We start from the raw sequence: 16,518 nt of genomic DNA, 5'->3' as shown, positions 1-16,518 counted from the left end.
TTCTTAGAGCAGACATTTACCTAAAAGAAAATGTTATAACAGTTACTAGTTAGTAATTTGGATCTGTATGAAAAAGCCAGTCATTACATGTTATAAAACCTCTTCAAAAGATATTCAGATTCAAGACAATTTTTCAAGGGTTAAAATATACTCTTCCAAATAAGATGTCTGAGTGATTACAACATGTTTTGACTTCTGTTGTCTTAAAGAAAACCGTCTTAAGGAGGTATTTTCAAAATGAAGTCCCTGTAGAACTGCAGATGTTAAGTTACCTTCCTCACCCACCGGCCATTGGAGGAGGATTAGGGCCACGCAGATGATTAATTCGACCCATTCTTCTGGGGGGGTTTCCTGGTGGCCTAAGATAAGAAAAGTTAATTTCTACTGTTTAGTAGACATGACTTCAATTGGTTCCTTTTAAACACTCAAATAGACCCTTTTCTTTATTTAAAATAGGAACTACCATTTAGGTCATGAGCTGAAAATTCTAATACTGAAAGAGACCAGATGCATAATGCACATGAGGAAAGTGAGTCAAGCAAGGATTACAATAAACTGAACAGCTCCTCCTGTAAATGCCCAACTGAAACCCAGCTCCAGCTGACTTTTGCCATATGGAAACTCAAGCCCCACCCAGTGCTGCTGGATCTTGAGATTTTCACTAGCAGCTGGAAATCCAGATTCTAAAGTGAAACCTCTCGATTTTAATGTTGGCCATCAGTTTTCACCCTCTAATTTACTTTTCCCATAGGACAGTTGATATACATTTTAGTTTTGTCAGATCAACTCTGATTATCAAATCAAAGGCAACTTGTTTTAATTTACAGTAATACATCAATTTTGTGAAACAGAATTTAAGCCTTTAATTTCCATGAGCCTAACTATGTCTGTCTGCCTATCTATCTCTAATTTAATTAAACTACACAAGGAGTAAAAACATCTTTTATCAATTTAAAAAGTTATACCCTCTTCCATCATCATATCTGGAATCAGATGAGCTTCCATAGCCTCTTCTCTTTTTCACATCTTGCTGAAGCAGAGTTCTGAAACTGAAAAAAAGGGCAGAAAACAACAGAAATAAAATGTATTTCCATGGTTCCAACTACCATCTCTGTGGGAGGATGACCAAACTAGCTCAGCCCCAAACCCACATTTCTTGAAGCCAGCTGGACAACAGCATCTAGTGCAAGCACAAATCTAAACAGAGAATGCTATGTTCTGTGCCAAAGCCACCATTCCTTGTCTTTCTTATTTGCTGTAACACTTCTAGACAGAGTCTAGGAATGACTCTGAAACCAGAGTCATCTCCAACTTCTGTATCAGTTGTCAAGTCCCAGAGTCTGCTTTTATAGTACTGCATGTCCATCTCCTCCTGTGCCAACAGCCTGCCAAATGTCACCTTGGGGAAGGAGGGGCTGAGGTGGTGTGTAGAGGCACAGGGCTTTCTGGGGATCCATTTAAATGGAATTTTCTTTATTTCTGGAGGGGGGAGGACTTAACTAAATTAAAACAATATTTTAAATAAACAACATGGAGGTGAAATTTGTAAGAGACTGCAAAGAAGTTCTGCAATGAGAAACTTAACTTAGGCCTTTCTAACCCCTGCTGTATTACTCTACGGTCTCTTCCATTTTACCCCTTCTAATTTATGCTACATGCAGCCATCAGATTAATCTTTCTAAACCAGAGCTACAATCAAATTAAGTATAAAGATCATAGGCTGATTTTCAAATTTCTCTGTTATCTTTCCTGTGTCTCTTCCACCTGGAATAACCTCCTCTAATGTCCACCATCCAAAATCGTGCCCACCCCAAGGCCCCTTGTAAAATGAAGATATTTACTGATATTAAAATCAATGAAGGAAAACTTAAAACTCTAAATAAATAAATCAAATCAATGAAGGAACTGTCTCCCACATCGCTGCATCTCTGCAGTTCTCTGCCCATGAGACACTCAAATGTATACATTCAATTTTGGATGAGTAAGACTTGTTAGTATTTGATGAACAATTTTCATAAAACAAACAGCATAAGAAAGACCAAAAAATGCATTTAACTAAGAATTGCTTGAAATTATGGTGAAGTTTAAATTTCTGTCTCCTCTGTATCGATGCTAACCCTTCATTAAAAAAAAAAAGTTTATGGGGACTTCCTAGGTGGTGCAGTGGCTAAGAATCCATCTGCCAACGCAGGGGACACGGGTTAGATCCCTGCCCCAGGAAGATACCTGGATACACGGAGCAACTAAGCCTGTGTGCCACAACTACTGAGCCTGCGCTCTAGAGCCCATGAGCCACAACTGTTGAACCCATGTGCCACAACTACTGAAGCCCACATGCCTAGAACGCATGCTCCACAACAAGAGAAGCCACCACAATAAGAAGCCCATGCACCAAAATGAAGCGTAGCCCCTGCCTGCCACAACTAGAGAAAGCCTGTGTGCAGCAAAGACCCAACACAGCCAATAAAAGAAAAAATAAATAAATAAATTTATTTTTAAAAAAAGTTTATGGCTTGGAAGCTTTTAAAAATCAAGATCTAATTCCTAATTCCCCTTGTTTACTTGTTGTATACTATGCAATAGAAGTTTCACATACACACTAAAGGCTGGAATAATAGAAAGTAAAGTGGTGTCATCTGGCAGTAGAATGAGCAGGTCTGGCCCCACAGCTGCAGGTGGAAATGGTTACCACCAGGGCTAAGACATGGTCAAGCTTACTAACTCAAGGAACATATTCATAATCATAAAAGATGTTTGGGGCAGTTTTATCACAACACAAGTATTCATCTCCCTTAGAAAAGCTACCAATAAAAATTACAATTAAAAACTGCTTCAGGAAAGCTGAACTTGACTATCAGGGCTATTAAGAGCACTACTATACTTACAACAAAACCACGAACTCAGCTATTCCCCAGAAGAAATCTGTTATAAAAGATAAACTCCATGGGGACTGACTCCTGCTGTCCAACACTTGTCCTACAGACAAGAATAAAGAAACTTCAGTTAGTAGTGATACAAATCCCTGACACAAGACACAATACATTTAATCAGTTAAGTAACAATCATAGGCTCGGTTTTCAACTTGTTCACTGTTTCAAATGGTCAGCACGAGGAGAGGTCTGTTATGTGTACACCTTTCTAAGGAAAGGTTCAGCAAAGTGAAGTTCCGTGATCTAGAGGTCATTCCTGTGTCAAATTATGCCTCCCATAGTTTGTAATTTTTGGTGGGTAACATTTAAAGTATTAAAGTATTAACATATTAAAGTATTTTTTACTCCCTTTTTTTTGTGTGTGTGGTAAAATACACACAAAAAAATTTACCATAGTAACCATTTTTAAGTGTACAGTTCTGTGGCATTAAGTACATTCACATTGTTGTACAACCATCACCATCAGCCCCCTCCAGAACTTTTTCATCTTCCCCAACTAAAACTCCACACCCATTAAACACTAACTCATTTCTCCCTTCCCCCAGTCCCTGAAAACCACCATTCTACTTTCTGTCTCTGATTGCCTTAGGAATCGTGTACAAGGAATTATATAGTATTTGTACTTTGGTAACTGGCTATTTCACTTAGCACAATGTCTTCAGGATTCATCCACATTGTAGCATATGTCAAAAGTTTCTTCCTTTTTCAAGCTGATGAATATTCCAATGTACGTATAAACTACATATGTTCATCCATTCATCTATTGATAGACACTTAGGTCGCTTCCACCTTTTGGCTACTGTGAACATGCTGCTGTGAACATGGGTGTACAAATACCTGTTTATTCAAGTATTTTGAGGAAACAAATGAGATAAATGAATATAAAGAATGCGCTCACACTACTTCCATTTTCCTAAATGTGTTCAGAGTATCTCTTTCACTCGCAAAGTCTCTTGCCTATATAAAAAGACTGCTTATACATACTCTTAAAATCTTTAGAATCAAACAATTCATGTGCTCTAAGTACTAAAGAGAATTTAGCCTGTTCATTAAAATGACCACTATTTTTCTTTAACAGAATGCTGTTGATCCTAATTACAGACTCCAGTTTTATCTTACAGAAAACAATATCTATTTTTCAAACCACTTTAGAGATGCTACATCAGGAAAAGTTAATACTCTAGAGTGTCAGCCTTGCAAAACAACAGGTCAGAATATTTTGAGAGAAGAGCCATCTGTCAACTACCCCTCCTCTCCATTTTCCCAAGGGCTTCACCACATTCACTGCCACCCTCAGTTTACCTTTCCTCTTTCCTTGGCCAGCTTACTTTCAGGTATCCACTTGGACCTGAGCTCTCACAGAGCTATTGAGAAAAAGGGGCTTCACTTACAGATAGAGTGTGAGTGATAGGCTTGGTTCTGTCTCTTACTAGCTCTGCCTCATTAGGTGATGTGACATTTTCCTTCTCTAAGAAAAAGTATTCCAAGGATAGTTGCCATACAGAATCGTTGGGGGAAAAAAAAAAAAGTCATTTAACAATAAGAGAAAGTTTTTGTCAACTATGAAATGCTGGTACAGTCCTTCTAAGAACACAGATCTAATTGGAACCGATCAATTTCTTCCTTTGCGATTCTAAAGAAACTATTGCTTGCATTTGTACTATTCTGACTTTTTTGCGCTTTTCTTCTTCCAAGTTTCTGAAGGCAGAAATCTCCCCTTCCAATATCCTCAGAGAGAAATAAGTTGCTTGAATGCAACCGGCATTTCTCAACCATAAAAGTGAGATTACAGGCCCTAATAGGACCTTTACGTTATTTATGTAGATCAAAAACAACAATGCATACACAATAAGACAGTACAAATACAAATAATTATTCAACAAATAACAGAAGCTGCCAGCCTTAACCACAAAGGATATAACACGAAGTCTGCAAGTGCCCAAAAAGACGATGAAACTTTGATCTTTAGTGTCCATCAATGTACTTGTTTCCAAGATTTTTAAGTGGGAGACAAGGAGGAGGAAAAACAGATCTTGAAAAGCAAATAAATGCAAAGTGCACTCAACCAGAAGACTTCCCACTACTTTCATGGCCTCTGAAGATAAACAGATGATTCGAATAGAACCAGGACCTGGTTTCAGTGATGCAAGAACTAGTTAAGAGTGCACCAAGGCATTTATTTCACCTGAATCAAACAGGTGGGCAGGCAGTTCAGACATTGTTCCGACCCAGTCATAATGTGTCTTTCCTCTTCAATCACTGTCTTTGGGGAGTCACTGAATTAAGCTTCTCTCAGCTTCTCCATTCCAGGAGGAATCAACTTGCTCCTACAGGGAGTGCTACTCCCTGTGCCCCTTGAAATTAGGGCAGAAAGTTACATGCGTGACGAGCTACCTCTCTCCTGGGGGAAACGGCCCATCCAAAGCTTTTACTCAATTCTCTTACACATTATGGAAAGAGGCAGCGTAGTAGATAACCCCAAGGCCGTTAACATCAGCCTACCAGCGATAGAAAGGTTAGGTTAGAAACCGACTGAGCCATTACAACTACCTACGTGATCCTGGGCAAGCTATTTAATCCGGCTGCGCCTCAGTCTCCACCCGCAAAACAAATAGGGTATCACCCGGATAGGGCGACATAAAACTTAATGAGTGGACAAATGAACAAAGCTAAAAAGAAGGTTCCGAGGCACAAGCGCTACGCAGACGGTATGAACACGGTGGTCTTTACTAGTTAAGGACACTGACGCCCGACAGGAAAGACCACTTTCCGAGACCCACACGGAGAAGCTCCAGGAGGGCAAGGACGCCTGGCACCCGGTACCGCCGTCACCACGGGTATTCTGGCCCCCGCCGCCGATTCAGGGACGATCGGCTGACGGAGCCGCAGGCCCGGGCGACTTCTCCTCCAGCTCCGCCTGGACGCGGGCCGTGCCCGGGAAAGCGGCGCCAGGCCGGCGGGCGAGGACGTTAGAAACCCGGGGCCCGGCTTCCCAGGACGGAGGTCGCCCACCTAGCCCCTGCAACTCACCATTCGAGATGTAAACCATCTTGCTGCTCCTCCGCCTCCAGAGCGACAGTGGGGCCTGGCCCCTCTCAGGTTCCGTATCTCCCTCCGCGCCCCGCCCTCTGACGTCATAGGCCACGACTAGACAAAACGGTGGCTAGAGAGGGAGGTGGACAGAGCCCATTGGCTCTGGGGAGACACGCCCCCGACGGGCGTTTTGGTCTAGTCACGCCGGCGACTTCCGGTGTAAGGCGGAGGCTGGGGCAGGTGATCGGGTGTGACGTAGCGGATGTGGCAAGTAAACAACGGGCTTTCCTGGCTTCTCCAAGACTGGAGTTTGGAAGGGTCCTTGGCGCAGCCCGGAGAAGAGAAGCTGCTTTCCAGTTGTTTGAAGGGCCCAGGGTGGGGAGGCAAGGCCACGTGTGAAGTGGCTTGGAGAACAGCCGGCAGGAGGAGGTTCCTGAGAATTTTCCAGAATTGTGGATGTTTGAGGGTGTGCAGGGACGTGCCTTGCGGGCGGAGGCGGTGATCTGTGCGAAAAAGGGTTTATTGTCAAGGCCTCGGGAATACACAGGCATCCTCTAGACGATGTACTCATTCTGTTTGGGAACGGTATTTCTCCTCTTGGTTCGCTAGAAGTGGATGGAGTTTTTATCAGCTCTTGTGAGACAGCTGAAAAATACTGTAGCGCAGGGTAGCTGGAGATCTTTCTCTGCTTTTTTTTTTTAAGAACTTTTATTGAGGTACAGTTAACATACAATAAACTGCACGTCTTTAGAGTGTACAATTTGGTGTTTTTTTTCTTATTAGTAATGTATATATGGCAAGCCCAATCTCCCAATTCATTCCCTGCCAATCCTCCCTGCTTTCCGCACTTGGTGTCCCATATGCTTGTTCTCTACATTTGTGTCTCTATCTCTGCCTTGCTCTCTGCTTGTTTTTTATTCCTGGCTACTGCGTGATATGCCAGCACTGTGGAGGTGACAGATGAATGAGAAGCTGTCTCGTGGTCATTGATTAAATATGGCCCACATACCTTGTTCTGATGGGTACTTACTCTGCTCCAGCCGCTGGGCTACTTTCTGGTCCTTGACCATGCAATCTTATTCCTGCCCCTTTGCTTTTGTACTTAGCTGTCCTTTCTGCCTGGAGTCCTAATTTTTTCAATTCTCAAGTCATGTCTCCACAGAAAGATCCTAATTACCTTAAGTAAAATGAAATTGAAAATTCCATTTTGGGGCTTTCCTGGTGCTGCAGTGGTTAAGAATCCACCTGCCAATACAAGGAACACAGGTTTGAGCTCTGGTCTGGGAAGAGCCCACATGCTGCAGAGCTGCTAAGCCCCTGTGCTGCAATTACTGAGCCTGCGCTCTAGAGCCCGGGAGCCACAACTATTGAGCCCATGTGCCACAACTACTGAAGCCTTACGCGCCTAGAGCCTGTGCTCTGCAACAAGAGAAGCCACTGCAATGAGAAGCCCTTGCACTGCAGTGAAGAGTAGCCTCTGCTCTCTGCAACTAGATAAAGCCCACACACAGCAACCCAGAAATGAAGACCCAATGCAACCAATAATAACTTTAAATAAACTCAAATATAGAATTTTTTATTTATTTTAAATAAAAAATAAAATTTTTTAAAAATTTTAAATAAATAATTTTTTAAAAGAAAATTCTGTTTTGGAAATATTATTTTGTATTTAACAATGTGTGTTAAGACTGTATGTTCCAACACCTAGAATAAACCTTTATTTTCACGTTGACTTTTTCAGTAGCAGTTTTCCCCCAAAGTGCGTAATAGGACAAGACAACACCCTTCACTTGAAATTTTTGCAGTGCAATCATAGAGAGTTATTTCTGCACAAATATTGGAGTGGGGGCATTAATTTTCCCAATTAATTTTCCTTTTCTTAACATAAGCCATGCCACCATCATTTCTTACCTGCTTTTTCTAGTTTTCTACCTGAAATCCCAGCTACCACCCTTACCAGCCTCAAGCAGTTTCTCACAGTGTAGCAAGAGTGATCTTAAAATGGAAGTCATTGCCTGCAACATTTTAGATACTAAAATTTAGTGATTTCCTATTGTTCTTAAGATCCAGTTCCCTGTCATGGTCTGTAGGCCCTTCATGACCTGTCCATTTGCTTGCCCTCTTCGCTGCACGTCCTGCCACAATCTCCACCCAAATTTTGCTCTAGCAAAATTGGTCGATTAAGTCTTAAGCACCCATGTTCTTTCATGCCTGCAGGACCCTGCACATGCTTTTCCTTCTACCTGGGACAATCCCCTGACTTCTTGGACATCCAGTTCCTTTCATCTTTTAGATCTCAGCTTAAGTGTCACCACTTCTGAATTCCTTCTGGCCAATCATCTCCATGATTATTTTCTTCATAGTACTTACCACAATGTGAAAATATTTTACATCATGATTGGTTTGTTTCTTTCCAGAAAATTTAAGATGAAAGAGGTCAGGAATCTTACATGCTTTGTTCCCTCTTATATCTTAAAGGTCTATCATAGTCCTTGGCATGTAGTGGGTACTCAGATATTTGTTGGTAGAGAGGGAGGGAGAGAAACAGACTGAGAGAGAAAAAGAGAGAGAGATATCTATCTAAAAGGTCCCTAAAAAATATCCCCAATCACCAAAGGAGGAAGGGAACTAACGTTGGGATCTCCTGAGTACCAGACACTGCTAGGCCCTCTCTTCCTCTTCATCCCTGTATGTAGATTGTGTCTTTCTGAGATGTTAATGCAGTGATTACCTAATGAACTACCTCTAGTCTCTCCCACTTCATTTCATGCTACATTTAGCCACTTGTATAATCCAATTTTGCCTTTTTCCTGCTCATACCATTGGTTTCTCCCTACCCTGACAACACCCCAGCCTCCATTGTCTGGCATTGAGGGCTTCCTTAATATATTTTCTTAGGTTTATCTCCATGACCAATTTCCTAATAGACCCCTTGTTTTCCTTCCTTGTCATTTCTGCTCATTTGTTTGCTCTTGATGGGAATTTTCCCCTCCTCTTAAAATCTAATCCATCCTTCAAGGTGAGGCATGTTCTTATTAAGTGAAATAACAAATAGCAAATGTGAAAGGACTTTGCAAACTGAAAAAATATGTATATTATATATATAACTATATGTACATTATTATATATATATTTCAAATAGATATATGGGTACTTAGTAGCAAGATGGGCTGGAGGACAAGGAACATTTCCCCCCTTTCCCTAACCTTCTTTCATGTAAAGAACTGCATGTTAGTTACCAGCCACGTGTGGCTGTTGAGCAGTTGAAATATGGCTTTAGTCTGAAATGAGATGTGCTTGTATGTGCAAAATGCACCCTAGATGAGAGATCTAGAATGAAATAATGTCCAATATCTCAATTTTTAATATTGATTGCATGTTTAAAAAATATTTTGGATATTGGATTAAAATATTTTATTAAAATAATTTTGCCTGTTTCTTTCTACTCTTGTAATGTGAATGCTAGAAAATTTTAAATTACGTACTTGGCTAACATTTATGTTTCACATTATATTCCTTTTGGACACCACTGGTCTGGAGTGAAGACATTATTGGCCTGGCACAGAAAAGGTACTCAGTAAATTTTTGTTGAATTGCTGAGTGAATGATCTTAATAATAGATAATATTTATGCAAGGTTTACTATGTGTCAGTCACTGTTCTAAGCACGTTTTACTTAGTTCATTTAATCCTTACAGCAACAATAATAGCTAATATTTAATGCAATGTTCTAAGTGCTTTTGATGTATTAATTCGTTTAAACCTTAACCTTATTAAGTGGGCTCTACTATTATTCCCATTTTACAGATGAGTCATAAAGAGCTCAAATGACTTGCCCACGGTCACAAAGCTAGTAAAAAGCAGAGCTGAGATTAAGACCAAGAGTTTGGCTCTATAGTTTGTGCTCTTAATTCCTGTGCTCGGGAATTCCCTGGCAGACCAGTGGCTGGAACTCTGTGCTCTCACTGCCAAGGGCCCGGGTTCAATCCCTAGTTGTGGAACTAAGTAAGATCCCACAAGCCATGCGGCATGGCCAGAAAAGACCAAAAAACAAAAAACTCCTGTGGTATACTGTCTCTATACAAATAAGTAGAGGTATTGAAATAGGATATAATCCAATGTGGTATTCATAATACAGAATAGGAGGTGGTTTCTGGAGACAGTTTAAATGTTTCTCAGTTTTCTCAGACTTACAAAATAGCTTCTCACGGTTTTTCTTTTCTAGATACCCTAAGCGTAAAATTCCCCTAAGCATCCCTAAATTGATTATCTAGCCATCTCAGTTCCAATCCAAGCCCAGAGGGATGGGCTACTATGAATGACTGCTACCTCTGGAGCTGGGACTGGAGTCAATCCCACTTAAACCGCATGGGTGGAGGCAGGGGGTGTTTACCACAATATAGTGAAGGGATGCTGGGTTACATCAGAACAATAAGATGCCTTCAATACTGCCTTTAAGGAACATGGAAAACAGATGGCATAGTCTTCATTAATCTTTTATGTGTTTGTTCTTACAGTTACTGCCTCTGTTATTCTTTATTTCATCTAGGCTCAGATATCTTAGCTCTTTGTCTCATTTTTCTACCTTATATTCTTTGTTGATGTTTTTCACAGTAACTTTTTTTTTTATTATTATTCCTTTTAGAAAATTACGTAGTCTCAGGCTGGACATGCTGTGCAAAGCAGGGGCTTACTTTTTTGAACCGATAAGTACTTCATCCCTTCAGTTGAACTGATGGTTTTACTGCTCTACAAGTCACTTTCTTAAACTACTTGAACTTGTTTTCTTCATCAAAATGGAAAAATGTTACTAGAAATTCACAGTGCTATCTTCCTGGGAGAATCTGGTGGATTAAAAAGTTTGGGTTTTCATCTGTAGTCTCTAAAGTATATCACAAAGTTAATTATCTTATCAGTTTCATTACTGCACCTGTGAGGTTATATATAAACAGTCTATCTTGTATGGCATGCAGGAGCTTAGCTCCCTGACTAGGGATTGAACCCATGCCCCCTGCAGTGGAAGCACAGAGTCTTAACCACTGGACCATCAGGAAAGTCCCTAAACAGTCTATCTTTAAATGAATAAGGAATATCTAGATTCTACCTGTGATTCTGTTACAGGAAGACAAATACTATTCCAATTATAATGTCTAACCTTTTAAACTCATGATCTGATTTTAGTAACATGGTAACTGTAATGGAAATTGTTACAGTGCTAAATGGAAAGAAATAATTATACAGATTTGTAAAGTAAAACCATCAGAGAATTAGGTGTTGGTTGCCTTCCATCCTAGGGGCATTAACTGATTATTAAAAACAAGTTTTTATTACTTTTAAAATTACATTCCATAGAACGAAAGAAGTATTGCTTTCCAAGCCTTATGTCTAGATTCCTAAAAGTGGAGTAAAGAAATATAACAGGACTTCCTGGGTGGCGCAGTGGTTAAGAATCTACCTGCCAATGCAGGGGACACAGGTTCGATTCCTGCCCCACGAAGATACCACATGCCATGGAGCAACTAAGCCTGTGTGCCACAGCTATTGAGCCCATGTGCCACAACTACTGAAGCCCATGTGCCTAGAGCCCATACTCCGCAACAAGAGAAGCTACCACAATGAGGAGTCCGCGCACCACAACTAGGGAAAGCCCGTGGGCAGCAACAGAGACCCAACACAGCCAATAAATAAATAAATAAATAAATTTTTTAAGAAAGGAATATAACAGAATGTACATTCTATCACTATGTTCATAAGTCTCAAGATAACATTTTTATATTTTGAAAAGTTGGAATATAGATATATGCCTGTTGACTTTAAGAAACATGATTTATTATTCTTATTCTCTAAATAAGAGCATTTGATAGTCCTTAGATCTTTTTGTTTTGTTTTAATGTGATACCCGTATATAATATAAAAGTCAAAAGATACAAACGAATATTCCATGAAGAACAAGTCTCCTATCTTACCCTGTAAACCAGGATTCTAAATTTCCATCCCCTAGCTTAGTGAAGCTGTCAATAACACTGCTTGGCAAATTCCTCTTGGGCAATAGCAGTCTCAGTGACAGATTCATCTCTCTGAAGTTCCATCTTCTCTGGGATCTTGGCTAAGCAATTCTTCACTTACTGTCATCTTTAATGTTTTAAAAATGTTTTCCCCTCCTTTTTCAATACAGGTTTTTAAAGTGGTGCTGAGAGCAAGAGTTAATACAAATTACTTCACCCTTCTCAATGAAGTGGAAGTTGATGCACTTATCTAACCGAATCAACATGCCATTTACATTATGTCTTAGATTAAAGCATTATTTTGCCTTTGACTTCAAAAATCTGCTATTTGGGTATAAATAAAATTTCCAGAACAATTGCTATTTTTTGGAATATAGTCAAAACAATTTATTACTTATGAACAGAAAGAATTATTATAAATAGTAAATTAAAATGTGTGAGTGATTTAAAAATATATTTATTTTGCCAATAAACATTCCACTTTTAATCTTTCCACAACCAAATAGATGAATAATACCTTTCTTCGGTCTGCTGGTCTTGGTCCTTTTAATTAAAGGCTCATTGAAAATAGATTCATTTTGTGGTCTCCTAGGGAAAAGTTCTTTTTGGCCCAGTGATGACTGTTCCTTGGAAAGATTGTTAGTGAGGCTCCAAAGGATTCTGTTCGGGAGATTGCTGTTTCCTCAACGAGGTGAGTCGGGCTGTTGCTGATGCCTCAACATCACCTTATTTGCAGCTTGGTTAATATCACCTAAGGTCAAGTACGGTTCTTAACCTCAGAAAATCATCTTTCATAATTATCAGTAATCCGCCTCTTTTGCTCTGGAACTCTAACTTGGCTTTGATGAGAAGTACAAAGCAGAGAGTCTGAAAATGGAATCTGGCAACTGCCGAAGTGTTGCTTGATGTTATTTTCTCGTTTCATTTTGAATGTATTTAGCTACTCCTTAGTGGTACCCAGTCTTTCACATTCAGACAGAGACATTTCACAAGTGTGTTGGAGACCATATGTGCAGAAAAATGGAGAAGAGAGTGGAAATGGCTAGAGTCACCTTGGGTTGCTGACCTGTTTGGTCTCTCTAGTTCCTATGCCGTAGTCAGCTGGCTGGCAAGGGAGGGGAGCGGGTGTAAAGGCTGCCAAAAGGGCTGGCACATGAGACAGGTTTAGGCTTACTGCTTGCAGTGGTGGTGGCAGCATAAACAGTTCACACTGGCATTTAATAAGCTAACTGGGTACCAAGGAGCTCAGCTTTGGGACACTTCCTGCATGAGGAAGCCACCCAGAATATGACTGTAGCCATTTCAATTGAGTACTGTTTTTAGAAATGTAAAATTAAAAAAAAAAAAAACCCGCTAAAGTATATTTTCTATCATAAGCCTTGAAAATGTTCATATCCTTAATCCAACATTTCCATTTCTAGAATTCATTCTAAAGAAACAACAAGAGGTGTTCAAACAGATTTATGTATGAGGGTGAGTCAAAAATTATTCTCACTCCAGTTATATTAAAACTTGTCAGCCACACTGTCTTTTGAGTGCTTTCTGTTCAAGGCTACTGTCTCCCCAGTCACTGCTGTGCAGATGTGAACGTGTTACATCAGTTCTTTTGTAACTGGGGTGTGAACACAAATGGATGCCCCACTGTGATTTGCACAAAAGAAGAGCAGCAAGCAGTGATTCGTTTTTTGTGGTCTGAGGGTGTGCAAGTCCACACACCTCTGCCCACACTGTCAACACTCTTGCAAAAACTTCATTTTGAGGTGTTAAAGCATCCTCCCTATAGTCCTGATCTTGCTCCATCAGACTTTCACCTCTTTCATCCCCTGAAAGCAGCGCTACGAGGATAAAGATTCACTTCTGATGAAGAAGTTAAGACAGCAGTGCATTTGTGGCTTACAGCTCAGCCTAAAACATTTTTTAATGAGGGAATACGAAAGCTTGTTGACAGGTGGACAAAGTGTATTGAAAAGCAAGGAGGGACTTCCCTGGTGGTGCAGTGGTTAAGAATCCACCTGCCAGTGCAGGGGACATGGGTTCGATCCCTGATTGGGGAATATCCCACTTGCTGCAGAGCAACTAAGCCTAGGCGCCACAACTACTGAACCTGTGCTCTAGAGCTGGCATGCCACAAGTATTGAGCCCACTTGCCACAATTACTGAAGCCTGCGAGTCTAGAGCCTGTGCTTCACAACAAGAGATGCCGCCACAATGAGAAACCCTTGCACCGCAAAGAAGAGTAGGCCCCGCTCTCCACAACTAGCGAAAGCCTGCATGCATCAACGAAGACTCAACGCAGCCAATAAATAAATTTATTTTAAAAAAAGAAAAAGAAAAGCAAGGAGATTATGTCTAAAAATGATGTATTTGTCTTTTCTAAAAGTTAATTAATAAAATTCTACAGCCAGAGTGTGGATAATTTTTGACTTACCCTCGTATAAGATTGGCTAAATTTTGGAATACATAGCATAGTGTACATTAAAATAGTGGGAAATTATTTATGATATATCTAGTGAAAAGACCATATTATGAAAATAGTAGGTTAAGTATGATATCAATGCAAAAGAAAAAGAAAGATGTTGAATATGGAAATACACTAAAAATTATGGGAGCTGTAGTTTTCTTCTTTGTGTTTTTCTACAGTTTCCAAATTTTCCACAATAAACATGTATTCCTTTTTTAATTTGAAATAAACATCAATACTTTTTTAATTGAAGAATAGTTGATTTACAGTGTTATGTTAATTTCTGCCGTATAGCAAAGTGACTGAGTTACACATATATATACATTCTTTTTTATATTATTTTCCATATGGTTTATCCCCGGACATCAAATATAGTTCCCTGTGCTATACAGTAGGACCTTGTTGTCCATCCATCTATATGCAACAGTTTGCATTTACTAACCCCAAACTCCCAGTCCATCCTTCCCCCACCCTAAAGATGCATTTGTTAGAAACTGAGGGTTTATCTCATTTTAATGGCTTGGATAATTCTTTAAAAAAATTTTTTTTCTACCAGAAGTGATAGAAAATTAATAACCAAAGAGTTTACTCAGGTAGTTGTTAGCTTTCAGAGTACATTTTAAAGTCATTTTATCTAATAGGTTTTATTTAATAGATCTTTGCTTTGCTTCATTGCTCTAGTACACACAGCATACACGTGGGCACCCCACTCAAGTGAGTTAGTCAGTGCTTTTGGTTTTCCCTTAGGATGAATAGAGAGAGAGTCTTGTAAGAATCAAGTAAACATAGTTTCAAATTCCTTGCTATTAGCTCAAAATAATTCTCACTGCTTATCAAAATGAAGACGTCTGTATTCAGATTTTGTGAATGGTCTATTGGCAAGGTTACTGAATCAAAACGTTAATTTTATTTTTTTTAAATTTATTTTAATTAATATTTATTTATTTATTTATTTTTGGCTGCATTGGGTCTTTGTTGCTGTGCACCAGCTTCCTCTAGTTGCCGCTAGTGGGGGCTACTAGGGCTTCAGTAGTTGTGGTGCACAGGCTCTAGAGCACAGGCTCAGTAGTTGTGGCGCATGGGCTTAGTTGCTCCTTGGCATGTGGGATCTTCCCAGACCACGGCTCGAACCCATGACCCCTGCAATGGTAGGTGGATTCTTAACCACAGCACCACCAGGGAAGTGCCTAAATAAAATTCTTTTAAAAAGAGTTCAGATAGAGATATGGACCTTTATAGATTTTTTAGACCTTCTTTTGGGCAGTTGACAGACTGTCAATAGATAGTAGAATCATCTTACCAGTATTTTGCACATGCTGAAAAAAAAAGGCTCATGAATCAAGAAAATGTATGGTATTTGATATGATAGCAAAACACTTAAATTCTCAAAATATACAAACAAAAACAAATTCAAAATGTTCCCATATAAGTGTTTCATTTAATGCCTCTTCCTTTAAAGTAGAATTCAGAGGGTGTAAAAAAATACATTGTGGCAACTGAGCCTTATTTTCAGGGGATGAAATTAGAGTCCAACTCAATGACTTTTGCCTCCCTGCTGGAAGGCACTCTCTGGAAATAGCAAGCAGGCAATCAATGCTGAAAATAAGTTATTTCTTTTCAATATGGATACAGTGAAATGTAAACTTGAGCTGCCTTTTATAATAGAGTGAGAAAGGGCTACAGAGACCCTGGCTTATACCCAGGCTCTACAAGGGCCAGGGAGATTTGAGGGGGTCTGGGGTAGGGAGGGTAAGGAGGGGATCTGTCCATATAGTGCCCACCAGTATGTTCTAGACTATCCTCCACAGGCAAATTGTTTCCTTTAGCTCTCACTCCCAAATTAGCAGGATCTCAGCTTTAGGGATAAAGAAATTATTTTTGAAATCTACGACTGGTAAAGGAAATGGCTTCCTTTGATCCTTCAGGTGATATGACACCTGTTTAAGAGCTTGCCTTATTTTTATGGCCTAAGCCAGGAAAAAATAAAAGACCTCTGGATGCTTTCGGGTGTTCCATTTTCTTCTTAATGAGCTGTGGATTTCAGGAGAGAGCTTCAGAAAAGTTCTGGGCACTTTACTTTTTGCTATGGA

The 16,518-nt window shown here is 39.8% G+C and overlaps 1 protein-coding gene across 1 annotated transcript; it reads right to left on the bottom strand.

Annotated features, from left to right (window-relative positions):
- Nucleotides 1-268: 268 nt before the first annotated feature.
- Nucleotides 269-6,057, bottom strand: SELENOK (selenoprotein K). The gene is made up of 4 exons (XM_057705799.1): nucleotides 5,961-6,057; nucleotides 2,886-2,976; nucleotides 966-1,049; nucleotides 269-359 (listed from the first exon to the last, which is right to left on the bottom strand). Exons 1-4 carry the CDS (start codon nucleotides 5,977-5,979, stop codon nucleotides 269-271), a joined length of 285 nt encoding a protein of 94 aa, XP_057561782.1. The 5' UTR covers nucleotides 5,980-6,057.
- Nucleotides 6,058-16,518: the final 10,461 nt, after the last annotated feature.

The sequence above is a fragment of the Hippopotamus amphibius genome, chromosome 13, assembly GCF_030028045.1.
Source record: "Hippopotamus amphibius kiboko isolate mHipAmp2 chromosome 13, mHipAmp2.hap2, whole genome shotgun sequence".
NCBI lineage: Eukaryota > Metazoa > Chordata > Mammalia > Artiodactyla > Hippopotamidae > Hippopotamus > Hippopotamus amphibius.
Note: the sequence above shows the minus strand (reverse complement) of the source record. Positions and strands in the feature narration are given on the sequence as shown.